At 32.6% G+C, this 24,810-nt stretch overlaps 1 protein-coding gene across 6 annotated transcripts; it reads left to right on the top strand.

The window, feature by feature from the left end:
- Positions 1 to 247: 247 nt before the first annotated feature.
- Positions 248 to 23,348, top strand: LOC130809452 (uncharacterized). 6 transcript variants are annotated; one of them, XM_057675241.1, is made up of 18 exons: positions 250 to 536; positions 629 to 692; positions 900 to 1,040; positions 2,268 to 2,376; positions 7,246 to 7,308; positions 8,063 to 8,166; positions 12,329 to 12,395; positions 12,496 to 12,567; positions 14,218 to 14,379; positions 15,962 to 16,035; positions 16,464 to 16,561; positions 16,833 to 16,940; positions 18,034 to 18,131; positions 19,063 to 19,197; positions 19,382 to 19,429; positions 20,210 to 20,324; positions 20,896 to 20,993; positions 22,520 to 23,348. In XM_057675241.1, exons 1-18 carry the CDS (start codon positions 467 to 469, stop codon positions 22,607 to 22,609), a joined length of 1,716 nt encoding a protein of 571 aa, XP_057531224.1. In that variant the 5' UTR covers positions 250 to 466; the 3' UTR covers positions 22,610 to 23,348. The 6 variants fall into 6 exon arrangements, 4 of the variants coding, with proteins under 4 accessions (XP_057531224.1, XP_057531226.1, XP_057531225.1 ...); XR_009040814.1 differs by lacking the exon at positions 22,520 to 23,348 and having other exon boundaries at positions 248 to 536; positions 19,382 to 19,481; positions 20,896 to 20,913; XM_057675243.1 differs by lacking the exon at positions 900 to 1,040 and having other exon boundaries at positions 251 to 536; positions 22,520 to 23,343.
- Positions 23,349 to 24,810: the final 1,462 nt, after the last annotated feature.

Raw genomic sequence — 24,810 nt, 5'->3', positions numbered from 1 at the left:
CTTTGTTATTTTTCTAAATACATATACTGATATGAATGCAAAATAAAATAATTTTTTATCTCATATATAATTAATATATTATACATATTAAGAAAGTCAATATTAAATTCAATCAAAAAAATAACATAATATACATTTGATAGAGTTTTTATTTTGAAAAGTTTTCTTAGCCGGAAAAAAGTCCCTTGACACATGTTATATTCTTTTAATAAAATAGGAGGATGATTTATACATTCGGAATCCAGAACAGATGTTCCAATTTTAGTTTTAGCACGTGTCAAGTAAATCCCCCGACTTATGTCGAGTGTCGATCAAATTTGAACGCCTTCTCGGTGATCAACCCTAACGCCAAAGTTTCTCGAACTGCAAAAGAAAAAAAACCTCAGCTCCCTCATTTGAAATACCTATAAGTTTCGTCCTATTGTTGTATTGTACTACAATTGCCTATTGCCTATTGCCAATTGCCATGGAAGAGTACTCAGCAGCAGACACAAACCAGTTACTTCAAGCAGCTGCAGATTTTGCTTTCCATCCTGGTATTTTTTTTGTCACTTTTGGCTTAATCTTACTGCCTAGTTTTTGCTTTTCTCTTTCTTTTATACTTTAATTTCGTGATATATCATTGCAGGTGGACATAACGAGGCCTCAGTCAAGGAGTTTCTTGCTCGTTTCCCTCTTCCTGTAATCATCAAGTATGAAAGAAATTTCCCTTTTCATTTCGATTTTTCTTCATATTTAATTTGTGGGTTGTTTATAATTTTACGTTTTATTCCTTGTACTTTGTGTGTTGGGTTGCTTGGTTGGCGGAAAATTCTTGGAAGAATTCCATGTAAGTATTTTTAATGGAAAATGTAAATGATAATTAAGTTTTCATTGTTTGATTTTAAGAAATTTCATAGGGAAATGGAGGTGTTGGAATTTGGAAGTGTAAGGGAGGGGAACTCCTTTTTTGAAGAAAGACATTTACAAAGATATGGAGAAGAACTCTTTTCAACCCAAATGTTCCATTTTGATCCCCTTTTGGAACTAAACAAGGGAAAGTAAGATCAATAATTTTCCTAGAAAATGTTTTCCATCAAACTTAACACCCACCGTCCCAACCCCTTGAGAGTGATAAAGGAATTCTTGGATCCTCAACTAGATTTAGAAGAGGTTATGATTATCTAAGAAACCCAGACTCAAGTATGTGTCCATGTGTCCACCGACAAGTATGTGTCCATGTGGAAATTATTTTAATAACTACAATCATTTTCATCTAAAATGATGTGTCCTTTACTTGTCGTAGGACAAGATTAGGTAGAATGACGTAAATGAAGTGTCGAAGTAATATAGAGGATCATAATCACTCATATTTACCATTGACTTGGCAAGTATATGTATGTGTGTATCCAAATACACTTCGTTTTTTGACTAGTGTGATTTTTCCTTTAATTTGTAAAAATATTGCTATGATCAAGAATGTGAAAAATATAATTGTTAGATTTTTTGTGTTTGACAGAAGTGTACTCATAAATTTTTTAGTATTTGAAATTAGTAATGTTAAAACTTTGTTTTTCAAGATTTATAAAAAAACATAGAAGTTGATCTGGAAATGGATTATATCTCTTACCTTTATTGGATGGAGCCTTCCCTTTTTGGAAACGGAAACGAAATAACATGCATAACATTTTGTAGCAATGGCTAGCACACCCAAGAAAGCTCCATATTATGTTTGGTGCTGTGGGTTTATTTTGTGTGTTTGTATATGTATATGCTATCACACTTGTCACCTATTGTGATTCTGCAAATTTGACAGCAAGTTATTAGACTATGAAATTTTACATGATTGAATGGTATACTTGTCAAATTGATGATGATTGAAAAATGAATACAATTTTTCTTTTATGCACCATAGCGCAAGTAATTTCGGTCATGGTAACGGTTGCAAAACGGCTTTTGTGGATAATTTTACTATCGTTGTGGAGCTCAAAATCTATACTATGCGGTCATCATATGGGTGATGTGGGGGGTATTTTGCACTATGTTATGCACCATTGAAATTTCCTTGATACAACATCTAAACATCTCCTAAAAGAAACAATCTTTGAACTATGTGCAAGTAGTTTCATACTAGCATTATCTAAGTATGCTTTTATTTTATTTTTTTTGGTTATATTTACTTTTTAAAATGACCTTCCCATTTACTAAAATGCTTTTGTGTCAGAATTGAAAATTTTGTTAGTTATGTAACTTTTCCGTATCAAGTTGATTAGTATATCTATATGCAGTGCCTTACAGAGAAAAGAAGAGGTGCCTGGGTTGGAAAATGCCTTGGTTACTTGTCTAGAGAGAATATTTTCAACAAGATATGGTACCTCTCTCATCCCACAATATATGGTATGTGAGCTGTTGAAATTCTGCATGTCGATGCAACTTGGCTTTCTACGTGAGCATGCAATTTGGCTTTCTATCTTGTAGATTTTCTTATTTAAGTTATTATTATTGACATCTGTTAGTTTTAATGGGCTGTAATCATTAAATTTCTTACAGCACGAATAGTGCTAGAAAGATAATTGTGGCCTATGTTTCTTGAACTTAGCTGCTTGTGTTGGACTTAGATACATGTCTTAGTGTTGGACATTGAACATTTTCAAATCTAAGGAAGAAATTCTTCGTTTTAGCATAAACTTACTTACCGGTGTAAAGGGACACTTTTGAAATTAGGAAAGGAACTGCCATGAACTTTCAATGTCATGTTAGGCATTGACAATCAAGACAATGAACTTATAGTTGTATTTCTTCTTGAGCTTCTTATATTACTTACTAGACTTTGGTTCCGTCTTGGTTATTTAAGCGTAGCGAATCCGAGTCAATTGTGGAGTTGAACCAATATGATCTTGTAATTGTCTATGCAACCAACTATAATCCCTACTTTTGAACTTATAACACAATATGTTATGCATATCGACTGCCCACCAACAAATATTTCCATGATTTAATTGTCATTTTGTTTCACTTCTTCGGATCATTCCAACCACTATGAGCAAGTCATCTTTCCTTTCATAAGTACTTATCTTGCACTATATTTATGTATTTCTTGGGAATATCCTTCTTTGTTATCGCCTTAGTTTTTAGAGGCGGGAGGCACGCTGAAGCGCAAAAGGTCTTTTTTTCCAAGACGCAAGGCGGAATCGCGGGCTTTTTGTATGCGAGGTGCACAATTTCGCTAAAGCTCCAAAATCAATTTTAAAACACATATAATACTCGAAACAACATGAAGTTCATATAAAAAAAATATCATAATACTAAAAACAACTTGAAGTTCATATTGTTCAAAACTCAAGCTATTAAAAATATGATAATAAACAAATTACTCACATAAATTAAGAGGAAACCGCCTGTTCAACAAAGGAAAAAGAAGAAAAATAGAGCAGCAGTTGGCGAATTAAAATGAGAAGCAAACGAACATGGAGCATGCGAATAGAGAAGAAAGAAAAAAATCGAATGGAGAAAGGAGAAGAGGCAAATATAAGAAGAAAGAGAAGAGAAAGAAGAAAGGAGAACAAAGAAAAGACGAGAAGGACATACCTGCAGGTTGTAGCAGGCTTCGATGGATTAACGATATTAACAAGGAAGATAGAGCAGCAGGTCATTTGAATTATTTTTCCTTTAATTCTAAATTCTAGGGAAAAATTTAGGGATCTTTCTTTTCCAAATCATTAAATTTGAAGAATATTTTATTAACAGGCATGGTTTTTTAAACCTATTAAAGGTTTATTCGAAAAACAAGAAAGGTTTATCTGAAAAAGAGCTTCAGCTTCAAAAGGTGCTCGAGGCGTGTGAGGCGTGAGGCGCTCGAGACGCGCCTTTTGCCTCGTCTCTTTGTATGCGCTACGCCTAGATTTAGGCGCACTTTTTAAAACAAAGGTTATCGCCCACTAAAGTACTTCTCTATGTACCTTGTACCTTGTCTTATGTTTTAAGTCAATAAAATCATGTGCAAGTCTTTTTCTAGCCCAATAGTGCTCCATTATTTGTTCAATAGGATGAATTGCTATCATTATTGATCTCCTTGGCATATATCCAAACTGCTTCTTTTGTTATGCTAGTACATCTCATACTTATCTTTATCGCTCTATCCTATAACTTTATTGCATGGCTCATGAGTTTTATTCCTTTATACTTAAAGCCATCTTGGACATCTCCTTTGTTATTGTGAATAGGCTACAAAGTAGTACTCAATTCATTAAGCATATTGTTATCATTTCATTATTATGTCTTTTTAATGATTTTCAAGCACTGTTTCCTACTACCTTTGGAAATGTTGCAACCAAAATAAACATAGGAAATAGTCGAGGCTTTCCTTTCATGTTCACAGTAATGTGAAAACCTTAATATCCGTCATGTTGGTGCAAGATTTTAAAGGAAGGAGGTGGGTTGTTGGACTGACATACTTATACCTGGCCTTTCGTGGCTTACCTAAAATTGTTGTGAGTCGTTGCTACTGGGAAGCACAATAGCATATCCTTCATCATAGGATGGGAGGATTGATGAATCTTGTCAATTGAATGTTTCTCGTTTCCAATTAACATAAGACCCATGATATGTCTATCGTAGTGTTAGACCTTTAAAATATTTATAGCGTGGCACTTAATTGCCAACCACTTAATTGTTTCTAACACTAGTAGTGGGTGCTTTTGGAACTGGCTTGGTTGCACTTGGAAACTCATAGGATGTACCTATGGAACCATCCATTCTCATGGCTATAGTTGAGAATCTATCCATCAAGGAAGCTAAATTTCCCTTCTTATACTATGTCCCTTCTACCTATAGTACACAAATAAGGCCGTATTGCATTGGTCATGGTGTAAAGGTTTTAAAAAAAATCAAACTGATTAGTAGTATATTGAAGGTTTAGTAGGAGTAAAATAACTTTCTAGAGGGGAGGGTGAATACAGAGTTAGGAAAATTTTTATTTTTGCATTTGAAAGTCGTTTCAAAGTTTTAGAGACCCCTCCCAAAATTATCTGTCAAAAACAAATTTTATGCGATTTTGCAAATTGCAAATAAAATACAAAAATAAATAGTAGACAAAACACAAGGTATGGTTATCAAGGTTCAGCTACAAGTAGCCTATTCCCTGCCTAGGGTTCTTGATACACGTATGAATCAGACTTTTTTTATTGATCTTTGGAATTCTAGATCATACTAGAAGATCTCATTATCTTCTACTCACACCGGTTCTTCCCTTGAAGGACGATGTACAAATTCTCTTATTCATAAAAGATAAACCCACACTCACAAAAGAGAAAACAACACTTAAGAAAAGTGTTGAATAAGAAGCTTAAAAAAACTGCAACTTTCTACAATTTCGAACAAAAGTAATAATCAATTGGGAGATACTTAAAGAAGAACTTTGGATTATAGTTGCATGTATAAATCTTGTGGCAAGTGTATATAGCTCTTCTTTGAAATTGTAAGGAGCCTCTAAGACAACCGTTTATGGAACAAACTCTTCAACAAGTAAGCCAAGAATTTTCTATCTTTAAAGATCCTTTAAAGCTTTGAACTAGTTCAAAGTTTGTTATGTAACAAATTTTCCGGTTTTATAGCATCATTTGAATTTTCGAATTTAAACTTTGTTGGACTTAATCTCCTATGTATTTTCTAGAAATGTGTTAAATCTAAACAACATTGAATACCTTTCAAAAAAAAAGCGTTGCATATTCCAAAGCATTGCATATTCCTAAACATCTAACAATATGTATGAGAGATTATAGAACAAACATATCGCAATGTTATTGTTGAGGCAATTCAAATATGAAAAGCAAATCTAGATTCAAGTGTTGAACCTATTATAAGAAGCCAGTCAAGGGTTGATCCTAAAAACTAGGAATCAAGCTTTAACAAAATAATCATAATAAACAAAACAAATTACTTAACGTTTAAAAGACATAATCAAAACTAATAGATTTAAAATTCTTTTAAACAGCAACGAACATCACACATTTTATGTTAATTTATTAATCACATTTTAATACTTATTTGAATATGTTTAATTTATATAGTTTGAGTTTTTATCATTTAAAGAAATTGAGTCTATATATACTTCGTACGTTCCAAATTAATTGTAATGTTAGAAATGTTGTATTTATTTATCACCCTTGATTTGTGATTAATTTATAATCTATAAGTTAAAACATAGTTGAGTGAGATTGTGCATGATTCGTCTCAATGCAAAGATTATTAATATCAAATTTCTATTAATTGTTTATTATACACAATTAGAGATTTTAAGAATTGAATTTCTTAATTTGTGATTAGTTTATAATCTATAAGTTAAACGTTAGAAATATTGTAGTATGCATCTTTTGTTCTTTGTTGTTCTTTGTACTTTGATTCTATGGTCTCTGCTCTCGAAGAAGTTACTTTGATCTTTAATTTATATAGTGATACTTTGCTATTAAGTTTCAAAAAAAAAAAAAAATTAGCATTAAGAAATTATGTAGTAAAATGATTCACTCAACAGTACTTTTAGAATAAATTCATTATAAAAGTTTAAATTGTAGTGGTTAAATTTTACTAAGTTTGACCGCAAAAGTCAAAATGCTAAGAGAAACGGAAAAATAATTAAAAGTGGGATATTCTAAGCATAGTAAAAAATACGATCTTGGTTGCAGCCGTGGTAATGGTTTGTAATGGCTTATATTTTGGTCGCAGGAAGCTGAAAAACTATTGCAATACAGTTATTTGGGCGATATTTGAACTATGATTCTAAGGCTGAACAATGTTGAAGTATTTTTCTGAGATATTGTCTTAGAAAGCTGGTCAAATATATAGCACATACTTATAATTTCAGGATATATGTATGTGCATTGAACAAAATGGATGATTAGTGGTAATTTTTTAAATGTGTGCATCAAAGCGTTTCTATGTTTAACCAATCAATAATAGCTTTATAATATGCCTTTCCCTACCTAGTACTTATTTCAAATATATAATAATACTTGAATGGACTAATCATTATCTTTCTAAGTAAGGATTACACAGCTAATTACTTTAAGCTGTTTACATTGCAAATTTTAATGTTTTCTTAAGACGATTTACTTTCCAAATCAATTGATTGTATGTCCTAATGAACTGGCGTTTTCTTTTCACCATTCTTTCCCAGTTCTGTTTATGATTCCAATATGCTGCCTTTTTTTAACAGTTAGTATCCTTCAGTATTTGTTGGTATGCTATCTGAAAATAGTTCTTTTTCTGCAGTCTTTCTTGCAAGTTGGTCTACAAGCAGATTCAGATGCTGTCAAATGTTTGGCATGTAAAATAGTACGTTTAGTAAATCTTCAATTTTGGCATCTATATTGTTAATAAGTATATTCTTTTGCTTGCATTCCTTTTCAGTGCATGGTCAATATATTGCAATAAGATAACTGTATTCTCTTGAACATAAAAATTATACTCAAGCTTGTTAATGATTCTGGTACTCTATGTTTCTTTTGGTTATAGACATTGTCATTTAGAATTTGAGAGATTGGATATTAGTCAACAATACAATTTCGTGTTTCCATGTCTCCACATCCATTCCATATGAAGAATATGATTTATTCTTTAATCATCAGTGTCCTTCAGAGTATAGAATGAAAAGGTTAAACTTCAAAGATATATGGTTTTCTTGGGATTGTATTTTTGTAACTAATTTTAATCAATTCTTACTGAGGAGTCAAATGTATGGAACATATCAGTATTTCAGAAGCTGTTGCGCACTTGCACTTCTTCAAATAGGACCTTGTCTGTTAAACTAATGGAACTTTTTTCTGTTCACATAGTGATCTATAAGTTAGCTGAAATCATTGGTCACAAGCTGATATAGGATGATGTTTTAATGCGCTTTTCAAGTTTATGAGCCTTCTGTGAATCTAGAAAGCTTACATGGATGAATAATAACGTGTTTGAATTTGATGCCTTGTTTGGAAAATGGCTTTTAGTCAGATTTATTGGATCACTATAGGTGTTTGGTTTCTAGCTAAGTAATGTGGATACATGCTCACTTTGTTGATAATGGTGTTCTGGGTTTATGCAGGTATCTTTTCTCTTTGAGAATTTGGATGACAAGTCTGTCCTCCCATCGCAGCTAATAATTACATACAATATATATCCAATGCTTCTTCACTGCCTTGTTTATGGGTAAACAATTTATATATTGTTTTTGTTATTACCTTCTGTATGTTAATTAGGAAATAATTATGATTTGATCTTAAGATTGAAGAAAGACTTTTTGGGGAGAAAAAAAGTAAAGAGGTTAAGAAGTTTTTTCTTGAATCTATTCAGAAAAGCTAGTTGTTTACTAATAGGAAAAAAAGAAGCTTTTTCATGAACCTGCAATCGAAAAACATATGTCCAGACTTTCTGGAGTTGAAACATAGAAAAAGTGATCTTTTCTGGAGTATTACTTTTGACTCAAACTACTTTCTTTTAACCCTGCTTTTTGGAAGACGTTATTATTATTATTTCATGTACGAAGAGCAAGTTTAAATTACTTGATGTTCATTTGCTCACGGTTGGAATGCTCTGTAATTTTGATTTTTTGAATATCATCTTACAAAGGAAAATGTCTTACAAAATCCAGCTTTTGCAACATTGTGCCAATTATTGTTAAACACCAACTACTTGTTGTAGAGAAGGCAACGTCTAGGTTTTTGTGGTAGATGTATAATTAGGTTCTTTCATGACTGTAAGTGTACTCTTCTGCATTTTTTATCCATCTGCACAATTTTACCGGTCTAATAACTATTCGTCAGTTGCATTTGTACCATAATTTTAAAAAACATGTCCAGCTCAAGTTTGCCATTTGTGTTCTGACAGCAAGATAACTTTTTCACATGATTTTGAGTTCTTATAAATGAAATACTAAAGGTTCTTTTAAAATTTCTTAACTGTAATGACCTAATGGGATCAAAATTTCATAATTCCTTGCAACCATGATTTACTTGGATGTATCAATGTTGTCATAAAAAAATATTTTTCCCATCTCTCTTTATTGATATCAACTATTTTTAAATGAGAAATCCACATATTTTCAAGGATAATTATCAAACTATTAGTATGCTTATTATTCATAATCGAAGTGCTATCATCTTAGTAAATTGGTGTCTTTATGTAAACTTACCCTTGGCTTCTTGACATGCTATTTCTGGAACTTAAAAATCTGTATCATAATCAAGCTGTCATTTCCAATTTTTTCTGAAATCAGCTATTGGATGATTGTTCCTTCCTTTGATTTTGCCTCGTGCTTTCTCTTTTTAAACTTTTTTTTTCTTAAGTTCCGTTTTGGTTCGATAATAAATCAGGGTGTGGTTTGCTTACTTCCTTTACTTCCAGTTCCTATAAATTCTTTTAACTAAATCTTAGTTTGAAAAATGGGAGGCGCCAAAGGTCCTTAAAGCCTAGGCGCAAAGCGTAGGGTGAAGGCGCGAGCGTTTTGTAGGGAAGCCACACTTTGTCGCTAAAATGATTAGAAACCAATTTTACACATACATAATACTTCAAACAACATGACATTCAGATTAATATAGCAACAAGCTTGAAAAATTCATTATTATCGAGGAAAACACTATTCAACACATAAATAGTACTCCCTCCGTTCCTTAAAAAGTTTCCATTTGCCATTTTGGTGTGTTCAATTTGTTGTTTCCGTAATAAATCTTTTTATTTATATCACAAATTTTGGATAAAAATAATCTTATTCATCCTCATTTTTATATTTTGATAATGCTTATAGTCCCCACATATCTCTCACTAACTTTATTTTTACATTTTTATATTCCTTATGGTCTCCACATATTTACTACTAACTTTATTAAAATATATTTTTAGTAGTTGTGGTCCTCTATTTTTTCCACCGACTTTTTTTTTTATTTTTTTTAATGTTTATGGTTTTCATTTTTCCTCCATCAAATTTATTATTTAATAAAATAATATATCCATTATCTAAAAGATTCTATGTTTCTTAGTTTTCGTGAATATTTCTTGTGGGAGCTTCATTAAGGTAACGAAGGGAGTATAATAAGAATATGAAGAATACATCTCAAAGTATTTTCTTCTTCACCTGCTTTTTTACTTTTTTTTTATATGGAAGCAATAATTTCTCAAACTTTGGGTTTTAAGTTTGTTTTTTAAACAAACAAATTTAAGCTAATTACGTAGTCTAATGAGGGGTCGAACTAGATGAACAAGGCGCAAAATGCATCGAGGCACACCAAGGTGCACGTCTCTTGTACTTGGCTACACTTCACCTTGCCGAGGCATTTTCGGTCGAGCCTGGGCTCGAGGCGCAAAATAAGGCACATTTTCTAAAACTAAGAAGCAAATAAATTCTTTTATCTTGAGAGAAATATGATATCTTGGACTCACACTATCTATAATGTCTCTCTTGTGTGTGATGTTTTCTAAGATGATTGATAAAGTAAACAATATGTATAAACTGTAAAAAACAGGTGCTCATGCGATGAGGAGCGAGATAGGAAGAAACTAAAACTGGAAAAGTTTCTGCTCCAACTTCATAAGTAATTTGCATGTGTGAGTAAATGAAATGGAGAAAGTATTGAGGATTTTTTGGTTGGACTATTTTGGAAGAGGAAATGAAGTTGAATCATCTTCTGTCTGGGAATATTCTCTTTAGCGGATTTTTGGTCAATTTCCCACACATCCCTTATATTCTCTCTGTTCCATTGCATTCTTCTGATTTCAATATGCACGATTTTTTGGAAACCATTGGGGAACACTTAAAAGTGACCCATGTGCACATGTAGGGAATTTAATGGGTAGTTCTAATTAGGGATTAACTAAAAAAGTAAAAGAAACCATTGTGGACCATTTAAAAAGGTAAAAAATATATACCTAGATATGGAAACGGGAAGATGTCAGTGAACTGCCCTAACATAGAAATATGAGGGTGTTGATGGGATGGACAAGATTATTAAATTGACTCAATTGGGTCTTAAAATACTCCCTTCAATACAAGGGTGTTAAGTGATCCACCTTTGCCCTATGGGTACTCATCTACCATTTCAACCACCTATCCCTTTTACTACAGTGAAAAATATGTCTGCATGTCAACCATATTGTAAGGTTTGTGAGCTTATTCGAATCAAAATATAGACGAGGTTCGAGACAACCGCAATATCATTGGGATTGATTGCGAAATTTTGTTTTGCCACCATTTCACAGCCATGACCAAAATCGTAAATTTGCACTTGGCATTTCATCAACTACCACTATGCTCTCTTTCCTTCTTTATCCAACATCCTATACATTTATCACAGCAATTCATGTTTTTCAGAAAATATATTTACATCAAAGCTTATAATTGAACTTTAAAAACCTAATACACTTTAAAAAGATAATAGTGTCTAATATGTTAGAATAACAATCTATAACAACAATTGCTCTATGATTTTAGATTACAAGTTGCGTAACGGAGTTTTGCTGTTCAATAAGTTGAAACTCCGTTATAAAGTGGCCGTTTTGTAACGTAACGACCTCATTTTTATTCCATGCTTTACAATGAGTTTTGTTATTGGAGATTAACATTATGAAAGTTTTGAGTCTCAAGAACAATCTGTTAGGATTTTTTTTGTCTTAGATGAAAGTATCTTTAGGTAGTATTCTTTTGCTTTAAGCTTGCTTAGTCTGTGATATACATCTATGATGGTGCTTCCATTTATATGTTTCTTGAGTCGACATGATTCTAAAGATTTTTGATGAAACTAAAGCGTCTTTTGTGGACTTAAACTGTTAATTTTTTGAGTTAATTATAGTTGGTATATGAAAAAAATGAAAGAGTCTTCTTTGTGGACTTCATCAGTGGGTTTTTTAATGTCAATTATTGCTGGTCTTGGGGAAGAATGATTAAAGTGTTTCCGGCAATGACCCTGTCGTATTACTTTATTAAGGGATGTTTCAAATTTCTAGTATTTTATTGAAATGTATGTATTCTTCTTAATTGGATTTTGTCATTTTAATATATATATTCTTTAAATTTTTCCTTTTGACTTGTTAGTTGGCCTCTTTCATATATTACTTTCCCCTCTCTCTTCTCCTTATTCTTTCGACCAAAAGATAACTTATATTTTAAAATTATATATCTAGTAAAAGACAATTCCTTGCTATATGCACTCTGTTATTATAATTATTGTTTATTATCATCTGAATTTAACTCTCCCTCAAATACCTTGTATCTTTAATATATGTTTTATAGGAGTTTTGTAGACAGTTTTTAAAATCTTCTACGCGAAAGAATAGTGATTAGCTTTGTTTGATTTCAAATACTTTTTTCAATTATGTGTAGTGATGAACGTGTTGCCACTGCTTCAATGGATGCAATAAAGAAATTTGCTAGCTCACCAAAAGGAATCGTGAGTGTCAACTTCTTTAACTCTTTATACTTTGTCTCTCTGTTATATTTTTTCAATATCATTTTACATTCACTGTATTAATCAAGAAATTTTCTTGTAGGCCACTATATTTCCAGCTGAGAGCAATGAAGCTACAGACTTGAGACATTTGGCAGCAAATTGTTCTTCATTGGTAAATAAGCAATATATCGTTTAGCTTTGTCCCTTGCCATACTAAATAAGCTCATTCTTTGAAGTGCATAGTCATTTATGAAATTTCTTCTACTCCATCGATTCCTTTTTGTTTGTCCACGTTACATTTTGCACTAGTTTTCAAAACAAATTTTGAACCTCATCTCTAGATATGCATCATAAAAATTATAAAAAGCGTATAATAAAATCTATATATTATGATGAATCTAAAAAGATGTCACATGAATATATTTTTTCTTTAATGTATTCTCAATAACCTTATTTGAATTTCTATCTCCTAAAGTGTAATATTTTAAAATGGACAAACAAAAGGGAACAAAGAGAGTATATTCCTAATCAAGTTTTCCCTACGCCGCGCAACTGAAGTTCTTTATTCCTAGAAGTGACAACGACAACTGTACCGAACCCTTAATCCCAAACATGGATCTGCTACATGAACAAGAACAAATGTCGTTAACAATGCGATCTTTTCTGTTCGACCTTGCATTAACTAATAATTTAATTCCAATAATTGTCTATCTTCATCTTCCTCTTTATTACTATCTGTTGTGTATCATATGCGCTTGCAGATCCCAATCCTTCATTATATCCTTCATTCCTGTCATCAAGTCTACTTTGGCCTACTTTGCCCACTTCTGAAATCCTCATTTCATGCTTTACTCTTTCTTTTTTTCTAAATGGTGCATTATTTGGTTGTCTTTTCACATGATCAAACCAATGTAGACACTTCTCTTCAATATTTACTACTCCAAGGTTTTATGTAATGTCCTCATACTAAATTTTATACTATAAAGTATGTCTACTCATCTATCTTAACATACACAACTAGACTATCTCCATTTGCCTATTTTGTTTTTATTGAATAAGTGTTTGTTGTACATCTGAAGAAAAACAGCATAACAGGTTATCTCATAGGCTGGAAAAGACCTTGTAAAGCAAGTTCTCTTGATCTTTATATATATTTAACAACTTTGACTCCATTCTACATATTAGATATAGTAAACTGCAACAGTGGAGCAGGTTTAGAAATGTGCTGGCGTTGAATGCAACAGACCATCAGAAGTCAAAATTACCACAAGAACTCATGTTGTTTGTGTCCCATCAGATCCATCACTGGATATGTGGTCTTCATGTTCCAAAAAATGTAGATAAATGTGTGCCTTAAAAGGCAACTTTGTCGATCTCTCTATATTAAATTATTTAAGGTACAAACAGTTACAGAAATTATTGTTTTAAGTACAGGGTATGATTTTAGAAAATTTGATTGAGGTACTGGCAACTGACCAAGAGGGGTAAGACCATGCGGTTTTTTATGAAGGGGATGGTGATCAGTCTGAAAGAAAGTGTAATCATTATGCGTCTTGACCATTTGCTGAGTTTCCACTTTCCGAATTTCAGTTTACAACTAGGACAAAAGTGTACAATAATCTCATTTTAACTTGTATCTGAAATTTTGATATAATAATTTAGTGTATGTGTATACGTTTATATATTAACACTGCTGTATTTTCTATTGCTTGAGAACTGGCTCTCACCTGTTCCCTCTCCATATGAATATCATTTTCCTTTTTGTGCTTCAAGTACGAGATTTCTAGAATTTTCATTGTTTTATAATTTGCATGTGAAACAGGGACGTGTACGGGTTTTATCATTGATTGTGAAGCTTTTCTCTGTCTCCCGTGCTGTTGCAGCAGTGATCTCAAGCTCTAATTTACTTAATTTGATTGAAGTGGAAGTGAAAAAGACAGATGATACACTTGCCACACTTAGTATTCTTGAACTCCTGTTTGAGGTAATGACGTGTGTGTTTGTGTTATGGTTGGGTTCTGCAGAACTTGCACATATACATATGTGCCCATCACAGTTCATTGATAGAATGCAACCCACATTGAATTGTGCACATAATAAGTAAACACACTGCACAGACAAAGGAAATCGGAACATAGTTATTTTGTATACCTTCTACTTGCAACTCAATTAATAATTTAGATCATGCGGTCATGGTGTAATCTTGTCTTCTTTTATGTCTTGCTTGGCATATACAAGTGCACAACATTTAAGCTTGACGCTCATTTTCTTAAGAATTAGCTGAACCAAGCTTTGGAAATTTGAACAATGCTCTCATTAGGTTTTTAACCAAACTCCATGAAAAAAGGAACCACACTCCTTTCTGCCATTCTCCTATTTTCTTGTATATAAAAACAAGAAAGCCAATGTATGAGACTATGCTTTTTCTTGTATATAAAAACAAGATGTTACTAGACTGTTTTTTCTTGTATATAATAACAAGATGTAAGACAACATTGTTTGATGAATTGTGACTACTATACAAGTGTAACAACTATAAAAATTGGAAGTAGTATAAGAAAGCCAGTTACTTTTGTGAGTAATAAACCTCGAGCATTATGGATGAAATTACACCCCATGCAACCAGATGAGTGTTTAAATGTATGAGCCACTATCCATGGAAGACGTTGCTAGGGGCCTATGACCATAAGTCTCTAATTCGAGACTCAATGTATCACAATTTACATGTAGGAAAGAGTACACCTAAGCCCCCTTGGAGAGGAGAGATGAAAATAAAATCTTCTCTTAGATTCTTCACTAGGTAGGATTTACCTTGAGAACATAGGTTGGACTATAGAGTCTGCCAAGAGGCAAGAGCGCTTATTTGGTTATAAATTATTTCTATAAAAAGTAGATGTGATGGTGAGTTAGGTGCTTTCACTTGAACAGGAGAGCATGGAGAAGGCAAAGGAATCTAATTTGGGATGGAAGACATAATAATCTCTGCTTGCAAGGATTGCAAATAAGCCATATCTCTTCCAATGACCTTTTAGTCCAATGCTCCATTTAACTCCTTGTGCAAGCAAGGTGCTAATATAATGATTTCTTTTCAAATTGAAACCAGCTACTCATCTTATATTTACTTTCTTTGAGTATTTGGATCCATTAATTTCTACACTGATTGCTTTGATAGATTTTGCAAGTAAAGACATCGTATAAGGATATATTCTACATGGAAACGTTGTAAACCTAATTAATATAGCAATCTACCTTTTGAACTTATTTGCCCAAGTGAACCCATCAAATTGACCAAAAAGCTAAAGCCAATATGTGAACACACTAAAATTTGAGCAAGAATTAGCCACTTTTTCAGCTTCTTACTGAAAACAACTTGCACAAATTAAGATTTTGTGCATAATATTTTGTGTTATGTGACGAATCTGCTATAATTTACTTGCTTTGGCTGCAAGTTTTGTTCACATGATGTCCTCAAAATCTTGAAGTTACATTTTTTCTTCTCAAAGTGAGTTATATTTAACTTTGTTATTTTTCAGTGCATTACTAATTTAGAATTTTAATGTTTAAAGATGGCTGAAAGTGAACATTCAACAGAATTCATGCCAAAAACAAGTCTTCTTCAAATCCTTGGGTCCATTATTAGGTATTTGATTGCAATATTCGTTTTGCTTAACTTTGGCAAGCAACTCTGGAATTCTCGAGCTCTGATTATGGGGTTGTACCAAAATTTTGTTAGCTTTTTTAAATTCCTTTTAGCTTGTTGGCATTTCCTTTTAATAAACAACCAACCGCCAACAATTAATTTTACCAAACATCTACATAAACAATTGGCTTATCTAGTTAGCTTGGAAGCCACCATAAACAACAATATTTTTAGCTGGTCAAACAAGCCACCTAAAAAAACATAAAAAGCTAAACAACCAACGACTATTTGCCAAACAACTCCTATGTTACCCACCCAATAAGAGAAAAAATAAAGCTGGAGAAAGATTTTGGGAAAAAAGGTTTGTTCCACTCTTAGCTTCTAATAATTTTCCTTTCTTAATTTTGTTTCTTGTCTTCCTTTTGTAGTAACCCTTCTTTGGAGACAATTCTAAGATCAAGAGCAATGATGATAAGTGGAAGAATGCTTTCTAGAGACACCATTTTTATGTTAATTGATGAAACAAGTAAGACTTCTGCACTATTCCCGTGTGTGTTTTCATTCAATTCTGATGCTTGTTGATGCCAAATAGTTTCTTTAAATGGGGAGAAGTATAACATGTCTGTGTACAATTCTAGAAATCTTTCAAGCATATTGACATAAAATTTCTTACCTGCATTTCAATATAATTATGATTCAATATTACTTAATTTTATGAAAGGAAAGGAGAAGGAAGTGATGCTGTCCGATTATCTTGAAGCATACTCATTGCACTAATTCTGGTTTTTTATTTTCAGGTATACTTGCAATTGTGTCAGCAATTGGGCATAGGCTCGGGTCACCTGAAATCATAGACGACAATGAAATCGAAACAGCTATTGAGGCAGTTGGTCAAATTGGTTCATGTAAGAATACAGTCAATTTTGTGTGGTTTATTTTAGCGTAGTAGAAATATTGTTTTCTGAGATAGATATCTAACTCTTGTTGCTGCATGGAATCGACTGGTTCAGGAAACAGATAATGATAACCTGTAGACTCTAGTACTCTACAGTAAATTGGCTTCTTTTTCTAGTTGAATTTATAAATTTAGTTGATGAAGAGTTCTGAAATTTAGTTGACTTTATAAACTTTTGAGCTGAGATTAAGTTTGAAGAACATATTGAGACTAGATAAATTTGTAAATATAGCACTGGCATTGTAGTTGTAGTACTGGAACTCCGACTTTTGGCCTGACCATCTTGTAGTATCATCCAACTTAATGGCTATTAATATCGATTTTTAACTTGTAAAGAGCTGTTCAAACTGAGTTGCATTCGATAATGCTGGTCAGCAAGCTGTGATGCTATTTTAGATTTTTGTGCGTTTTGAATGGAAAATTTGTGTCGATATGGCATGTAGTTCTTAAAAAAACTTTTGTATATTCTGTAGAATAAGCGTGAACATGTGGCAATTGTTACTTTAATTGAAGTTTTCAAGAAACTAATTATTTAACATAGTTTGCATTCCTCTTCCCCCATTCTATCCCTTTTTGGTGTCCAGAGTAGCAAAGTTACCTCCCTGGACAGAGACTGGTGCTGAAAAGGAGTTAAAAGATATTTAGATTAGCATGACTCAGATGGACAAGAAAAAGCTGTAGCCTTCATTTGATTTTGGCTGATCAAGTTATCAACACTATGAGCCATACTGATCTTGTGTATACTTTTATTTCGCACACCTTTTTATGTTATAATAGTTGATGATGAGTTTGAAGGGCTAGATTCTTATGCAAACATATTCTTTCTTTTTGTGCATGTATGATTTCTGAACTTTGATGGATGGATTAAGCTTTTTTCATCTACCGTTTATTTATCTGTCCTCGCACTTTATTAATGCATCAGTTTCACGTGTCCAAAATTTCCAAGTTTATTTTACTAAAACATGATCATCATTTTGTACTGTTGTATAGTGACTTTGTCAACCTTATTATGTATTCTGATTTTAAAAAAATCTTCTTTACAGCGGCTTCTGGTGCTGAGTTGTTACTCTCTAAATCACTGGATGTTGTTAGATTTCTAGGCGATGCTGCTTTTGATAGGCAAAGACGTAGTAAACAGTTGGTGAGAACTTCCTAGCCTCAATATTTTTTCTTGTCTATTTTCGTACCCGTTGTTTATTCTTGATAAGGCCAAATAGTTTAAGTGCTTTGGTTTTTCATTATAATGGACTGTCGTGAATTAGTTCTTTGATCTTACTTTTTATTTATGTGAAGTCATTGATGATATTTGCAACGAAGGGAAATCACAAACAACCTTTTCGTCATTAAAGGGTATGGTTGGTATACCCAAACGGCCAAACCTAAGCTCTCAAAATCTGGCTAGACTAAATTTTTTCGTACCCTCTCTCCAATTTTGAAGCTCTTGGTTTCATTTACATTTGCCCTATCACAATCTAGAGTTCAAGATTCATGGACTCATGTGCCCTTGTTGTATATGTTTATTTAAGGTTTATTTTTATGTTATTAACCTGAAAGCATTGTGCAAAAATGCGGTAACGGTCACATGTTCGGTAACGATACGATGATGCGGTTACAAGAGTGTTGCGGTAGTCGTATCGCCAAATGTCGGCCAAAATCATGAGATATCCCCTGATATGCCTAAATTGCGGTTTTTTTACACCTTGATAGAGCGGGTAATATCGGTTCCGGTTAATTTGAAAACCTACAGCTGACATGATACATTGCGGCCTTGTGTTTGCCCTATGCCTGAAAAATATTATGGAATTAAACTTTGTTAAATAAATGAGCAGTTTTCTGTAGAGAATATAATATTGATTAGACAATTTTTATTTCCGTGTATAATCGTGCTCTACTTTTGAATTGTATACATACATCTAAATATATAAGTATCATTGCTCCCAAAAGAGTGGACAATTGTTCACAAACGATTGAATTTAAATTTCTATTACATTCTATTGCAGCTTTGAGATCCTTGTTGAGTAGTCCTTTTTCGGGTGAAAAAATGTGCTTTATGGTTTTTAGTCGTCTCACAGGCTGCTCTGCATGCTCTTGGGAATGTTGTTGGAGCTAACAGACCAGAAAACAGCATTTTGAAACCGGGGGCTGAAGAAATCCTTCGACGATTGATCTATGAGATAGCGTCCAAAACTTCAAAACTGACACCCTCAGTGAGTTCTGAGATATTTTAAAGAAAAATATTTTAAATATTTCTCCTAGCTGATTTTAAGAGAAAGCATTAATTGTGTGGAAATTCAAGTTGATTTGTATTTTCTTAGCTTTTTAGTATTACACTAAGATGTTACTTGATCTCATATCATTGTTTGACTTGGGAGTTTTTCTTTTTCCTGACAGGGGCTGTTCTTGTCACTTCTCCAGCAAGATTCTGAAACTCGTGTGGCAGTGAGTGTCTAAGTTTACGCATATCATCATTACGATTGTATTGATTCTAAAAGTATTGATATCTTACCTTAGATACTCTTAAGATTTTCTGTTAGATTTTACTTCACTTTCTTACTGATATCCTCTAATTGTAATATTTGATGGTCTATTTCTTTTTATATGTGTGACTCAAGCCTGCATGTAAAAAGCAGTATTGGGTTACTACTAGTTATGTGTGTAGGTTCAGGTAATACATTTAAAACTAAAGACAACAAGTACCCCTATATTAGATATGTTGAATGATATGTGAACATCTTCTTGATCTCCTTCACCCAATTTGTTTCGTTTTCCTAAAATACTCCGTTTAAGTCATGCCACCTCTAAATTAAAGATAATATTGGATGGACAAGCATTCCATTGAGGATTGGCATTAGACTTCTTTTATACAAACACACAAATATACGTACAATGGCTTCTTTTAATTACTGCTTAGCGGGTGGGTGTGACTTTCGAGTTTTGGAGTGTGATGAAGCCATCAGACATACTATGGAGACCAGCTTCTTAATTAGCAGTCCTTTCTGAGGGTATTTGTGACGGAGAATAAGCAAGAAAATTCAGTTCTGTAAAAAAGAAAAAAATTAATTTTTTTTTTTTTTAAAAAAAAAGCTCCATTTCAGCAAAATTAATGTGAACTGAATGAGTACTATATTGGTGCGAACTAATGTCTTTGCATTGTTTTTCTTTGCAATTGCAAGTCTCTTCTTCTGCATCTCGTTTACAATGGATGCTGTTTGTTTTCAGGCCTACAGATTGATATCCAGTTTGGTCGTTCGACCTTGGTGCTTGATGGAAGTCTGCTCAAGACAAGAGATAATAAGTATAGTTACTGATGCTTATATGGAAACCACCAAAATAGGTACGTTACAATGTAGCTATTGGAATTAATTTACTCCTAAAGTCCAAAAAGCCCTGCTTTTGTGCGACCGTGCAGCAAACTTCAACCATGTCTCTTTAGGCACTCTTCTGCAGTTTGATGACTTAATCGGTGGATAAGAGAGACTGGCTACTATTGAGAGATGCTGTTTGCACAACTGACCCCGGTTTATTTCCTTTCTCTCCGACAATTAGGCTATCTAGTTGACGTTCCAAATGTGATTGTCATAGTTTTGATACTTTTTCATTTGGCTTTAGTGTCCCTTAAAATATAAATGATGGAACAGTTACCATAAGAAATATGTATCATGTTCAAGCATGCAGTAAATTGGTGTCTAAAAACCAATTAGTTTTGTCTAAGCCCCAATCGTGTGGATGTAAGTGCTCATATTGTGGATTGCCTTTCGTAAGTATTCTTTTAAAAATCATCTTACTAATTTAAGCTTATGAGCAAATGTCTCGGGCTTGAATGAATTTTGTTTGCCGCTGAATGTATAATTGGAATATCGTCCTCATTAGCATCATTATCCAGCATCTTTTCCTATATTTGGCAGGCATGGAGGCTAGACATAATTGTTGTTTCTCAATTCACAAGGCTCTTGCTAGTACAAATCTTAAGAGTGATTCGGCACTTGCTGGAATATCGGGGAAGGTACAATTTATGAAGCCTTAGTTGGATTATTTGCATGTGCTTTTTATAATTTTCCTATGTATTTGAAAGGAGACCCGAAACTAAACCAGCCTGTGTGGTTTAAGCCTTTAAGGTGTTGCCTTTTCCCACTCTGGCCTCCAAAACCTAAACCCTCAACCACGGACCACCATTTGACCTGCCCCCCTCTCTTTCCCTACTATCTTTTCCCTTACAGCCACACTGACATGATATATACTTTTGTTAGTAGAGGGTCGGGTTTAAACAAGCTCGAGTCATATCAATGCCATTATGTTTTGTCCTAGAGTACATTCCCCCCAATAGAATTGCCACATCTTTGGAATACCCTTTTTAGTAATGGAAGTGTGTTTGAGTAAAATTGGGTTCCCCCCTCGGTGTAGGTACATTGATTGCACACTTCTCTTTGGAATTTGGTTATACATTCAACCTAAAAATTTGTGATGATAGTCATGAATTAATACAAGATTCTTGCCCATGAACATGATGTAATAATACTGCTCCTTCAGCCCAAAAATATAATAAAAATAAAAATAAAGTTGTTACTGTACACATAATGGTGGTAATAATATTAATAATTCGTGTGGACATAGTATATATTATCCTTCTGCATGATTCAACAATATTTCACTACCTCAATGCCATCAAGTGATTCCCAGTCCTATCTAGGCGAGTTTGGTGATCGAATATTATACGCAACCTTATCCTTTTAAGTGATAACAATGACGTTTTTAATTGAGCACTGATAGAAAATATATTATTTGCCACTTTACAAAATAGAAAGTGCATGTGATTTAATTAGTCATTTAATATATTTCTTTATAATCCGAAATCAAAAAACTATAATTCCTTGCCCTATCTAGAATGAACAGCATCCTTCTGCCCGATTCAAAAGTCTAAAAAGGGCATCATTTTATGAGAATTTAAACTCCGATTAGTTTAATTTACTTGATTGGAAGACTAGTTTAAATTGAGTTCGACAAAGTTTGACTGCTTGTCAAATAAAACCCTAGCTCAATTCCGTCCTAAATTTCACCAGGGCAAAATGTAAGGTGCTTCGGCTTGACTTGTGCTCAACTCAACCAAACTACGCCATATGCCCATGCACTAACCTAGAGAGAGGTGTTCATGGAGCAACTCTGCTTGCTGGATACCCAAATTAGTCGAAGCTGGACGCCAATAGACCTAATTCAATCCAGAGCTCAATAAGCTAGATGATTCAAACTGTCATTTGTTCAATTCGATATGAAAATGAATCATTCATTTGCGTGTCATGACCCACAGCATAAAAGAATGTGTGAAATTCCATTACTCTCCAAGTCTCCATAGTTGTTAAAGTTGGTCACTTGGTACCTAAAGGAATGTTAAGTTGCTCTTCTTTACATGAAATTATCAAATCGGGATACAACATGTATTACTTTAGTCTGATAATCTCTAGGAACAGAATTAGGGTGCCTTAATTGGATAAAGATTATTCTCTGGCTCATTTCTGTCGTATTTTGTGTTGTCAGTTGCAGGAAGCTGTTAAACGAGGTCCTTTCCTTGCAGAAAGAAAGAGTCGTGAAGCACAGCCAACTGTTACGACAGATCAAAGATTTTAAATTCGGGTTTCAAGTGACTCATTTCGGAAGGAAACAATGATATCTAGTCTAATAGAGAATCTTTTCTTTTAACTAAGTGTACTTTTGTTTGCTATTTTGTTGTGAAGTTATTTAGAATTTTAAATGTAGCAAAGGTTAAATGAAGTTATTTAGAATTATGCTTATATTTATGTGTTCCGAACAGTAGACGAGCAATTCTCATGTTATCATGTATACGAACTTTTTTATGGCTACTTGGGTTATAAATCGAGTTACATTTGGAGAAGTATGTTTGAGACTCGGATAAATTATGACGAATGCGTCAATATGGCAGTCTATTGACAGATGACAACATGATGCTTATGGAAGTCTATTGGGTTCCTGATGTTTTAAATTCTTTCATTTCAGACTGGAAATTCTAGAAGTTCATTTTTTTCCTTTGGCATGTAATATTTTATTTTCGAGTGAGGATATCCCTATATGTGGCGAAGGGTAGAAATGGTTTTTTAAGTGGTCAAAATCAAATCTTTTTTACAAAGAAAATAAGCCTTTTACTAATAGGGCATACTTGCATTGAAAGTAAATATTCAAGAGGAGAAGAAAAAGTTTAAGCAGGAAAATAAAAATTAATTAGATATAAAATTAATGAAATTTAATTGTTGGAGAAGTAGAAGAATTGGTTGTAAGTAATGCGAAAGAGATATATTTAGTTCTCTCACTAAAATAAAAATTTTACCTAAGGGGTGGGGAATATATTTTCTTTCGAGGGAAAGCATCGTTATTTTTCATTTGTCTTTTTTAATTTACTTTCATTTTACTTTTTTTTATAATTATGTCAATTAGTTTAAATACATTTCTATTTACTTATATTTCTTTAGTTTGATTTTTTTATTTTTAAATATTTAAACTCAATTCAAGTATGCCTATAAAAAAATTATTTTTGCTTGTGTTGGAAATATTAATTATGTGAAGAGGAAAGTTGATTGTAATGTTTTTTAAATTATATTATAGTGGATGAGAAATTTGGGATGTAGATTATTGCTTGATTCAGCAAATAAAAAGTTGATTTGTTTGTCATTTGGTAATCATAGTCAAAGTTACATTGAAGAAGAATTTTTCCTGAAAAATCGTGTATTAGTTTTCCATGTCCAACCTATTAATATTTTACAATTTAAAATAAAAAGAAAATCTTAAAAACAAACACGCGCTTCTTAACCTGTTTAACCTATTGAAGGTGAGGTTTAAACCTACTAAAGTTAATGTTTCAACTTATTTGAGTAGGTATTTTAACATATAAAGTTGGTATTATGGTTGGTGTTTTAACATGTTAATTTTTTAACCTATTAAACTTGATATTTAAATCTAGAAGAGTCGGTATTGTAACTAGAGTTGGTATTTTAAACTATTGTAGTTGGTTACAACTCTAATGTTAATATGTTAAAATATCAACATTAATATGTTAAAATACCTATTAAATAAATCAAAATATTAACTTAAAGCAACATAAAATATCGACTTAAACAGGTTATAACCTTTTAACATCAACTTATTAAAAATTAATTTCTCACACCACGATCCACGTATTTTATTGGTTTTTATTCAGAAATAAAGCAAATAAAACTAATGGGATTAACAGCAGGTTATAATATTAATATAGAAACAAAATCTCAGCTTTTCTCAATAAAAAACATTATAAAAATTAACTTTTTTTACCGAAAGGTGCTCTTTGTTGTAGTACTATAATATAAGTTCATTATGACAAAGGAGAACTGATGAGATTTTCGACAATTATTTGTCAACCGATAAGCTCACTATTTTCAAGGACTTTCTTTGTTTTGTGGAAAAACAATTAGATTTCGTACTTAGGTTAAAAGAGCTAAAGTTTTCAACTGAAATGCAAATTAAATATCAATTCAACTTATTTGATATTTTGGAAATAAACTAATGGTGACTAAATATTATTCTATTTGAGTAGGAATTGGAGAAATAAAGTTAAAGATACTATATAATTAAAATTTGAGTAATTCGCAAATAACGGTTTTTTTGTTGAGGGTTTTTGCGAGTTATACTTTTATAGTTTGTTTTTTTGTAAATTACTGTCAATAAATTATCAAAGTCTATATCATTTAAGTCAAGTTACTGTTTACCAACTCAAATGACTTTTGACCAGCTTAAGTGACAGTTAACCATTACTAATCACTGTTGACTTTTGTCCCTAATCA

This window comes from Amaranthus tricolor, chromosome 3 (genome assembly GCF_026212465.1).
Source record: "Amaranthus tricolor cultivar Red isolate AtriRed21 chromosome 3, ASM2621246v1, whole genome shotgun sequence".
In the NCBI taxonomy this organism is placed as follows: Eukaryota; Viridiplantae; Streptophyta; class Magnoliopsida; order Caryophyllales; family Amaranthaceae; genus Amaranthus; species Amaranthus tricolor.
The sequence above is the reverse complement of the archived record's forward strand: the minus strand, read 5'-3'. Positions and strand labels throughout refer to the sequence as shown.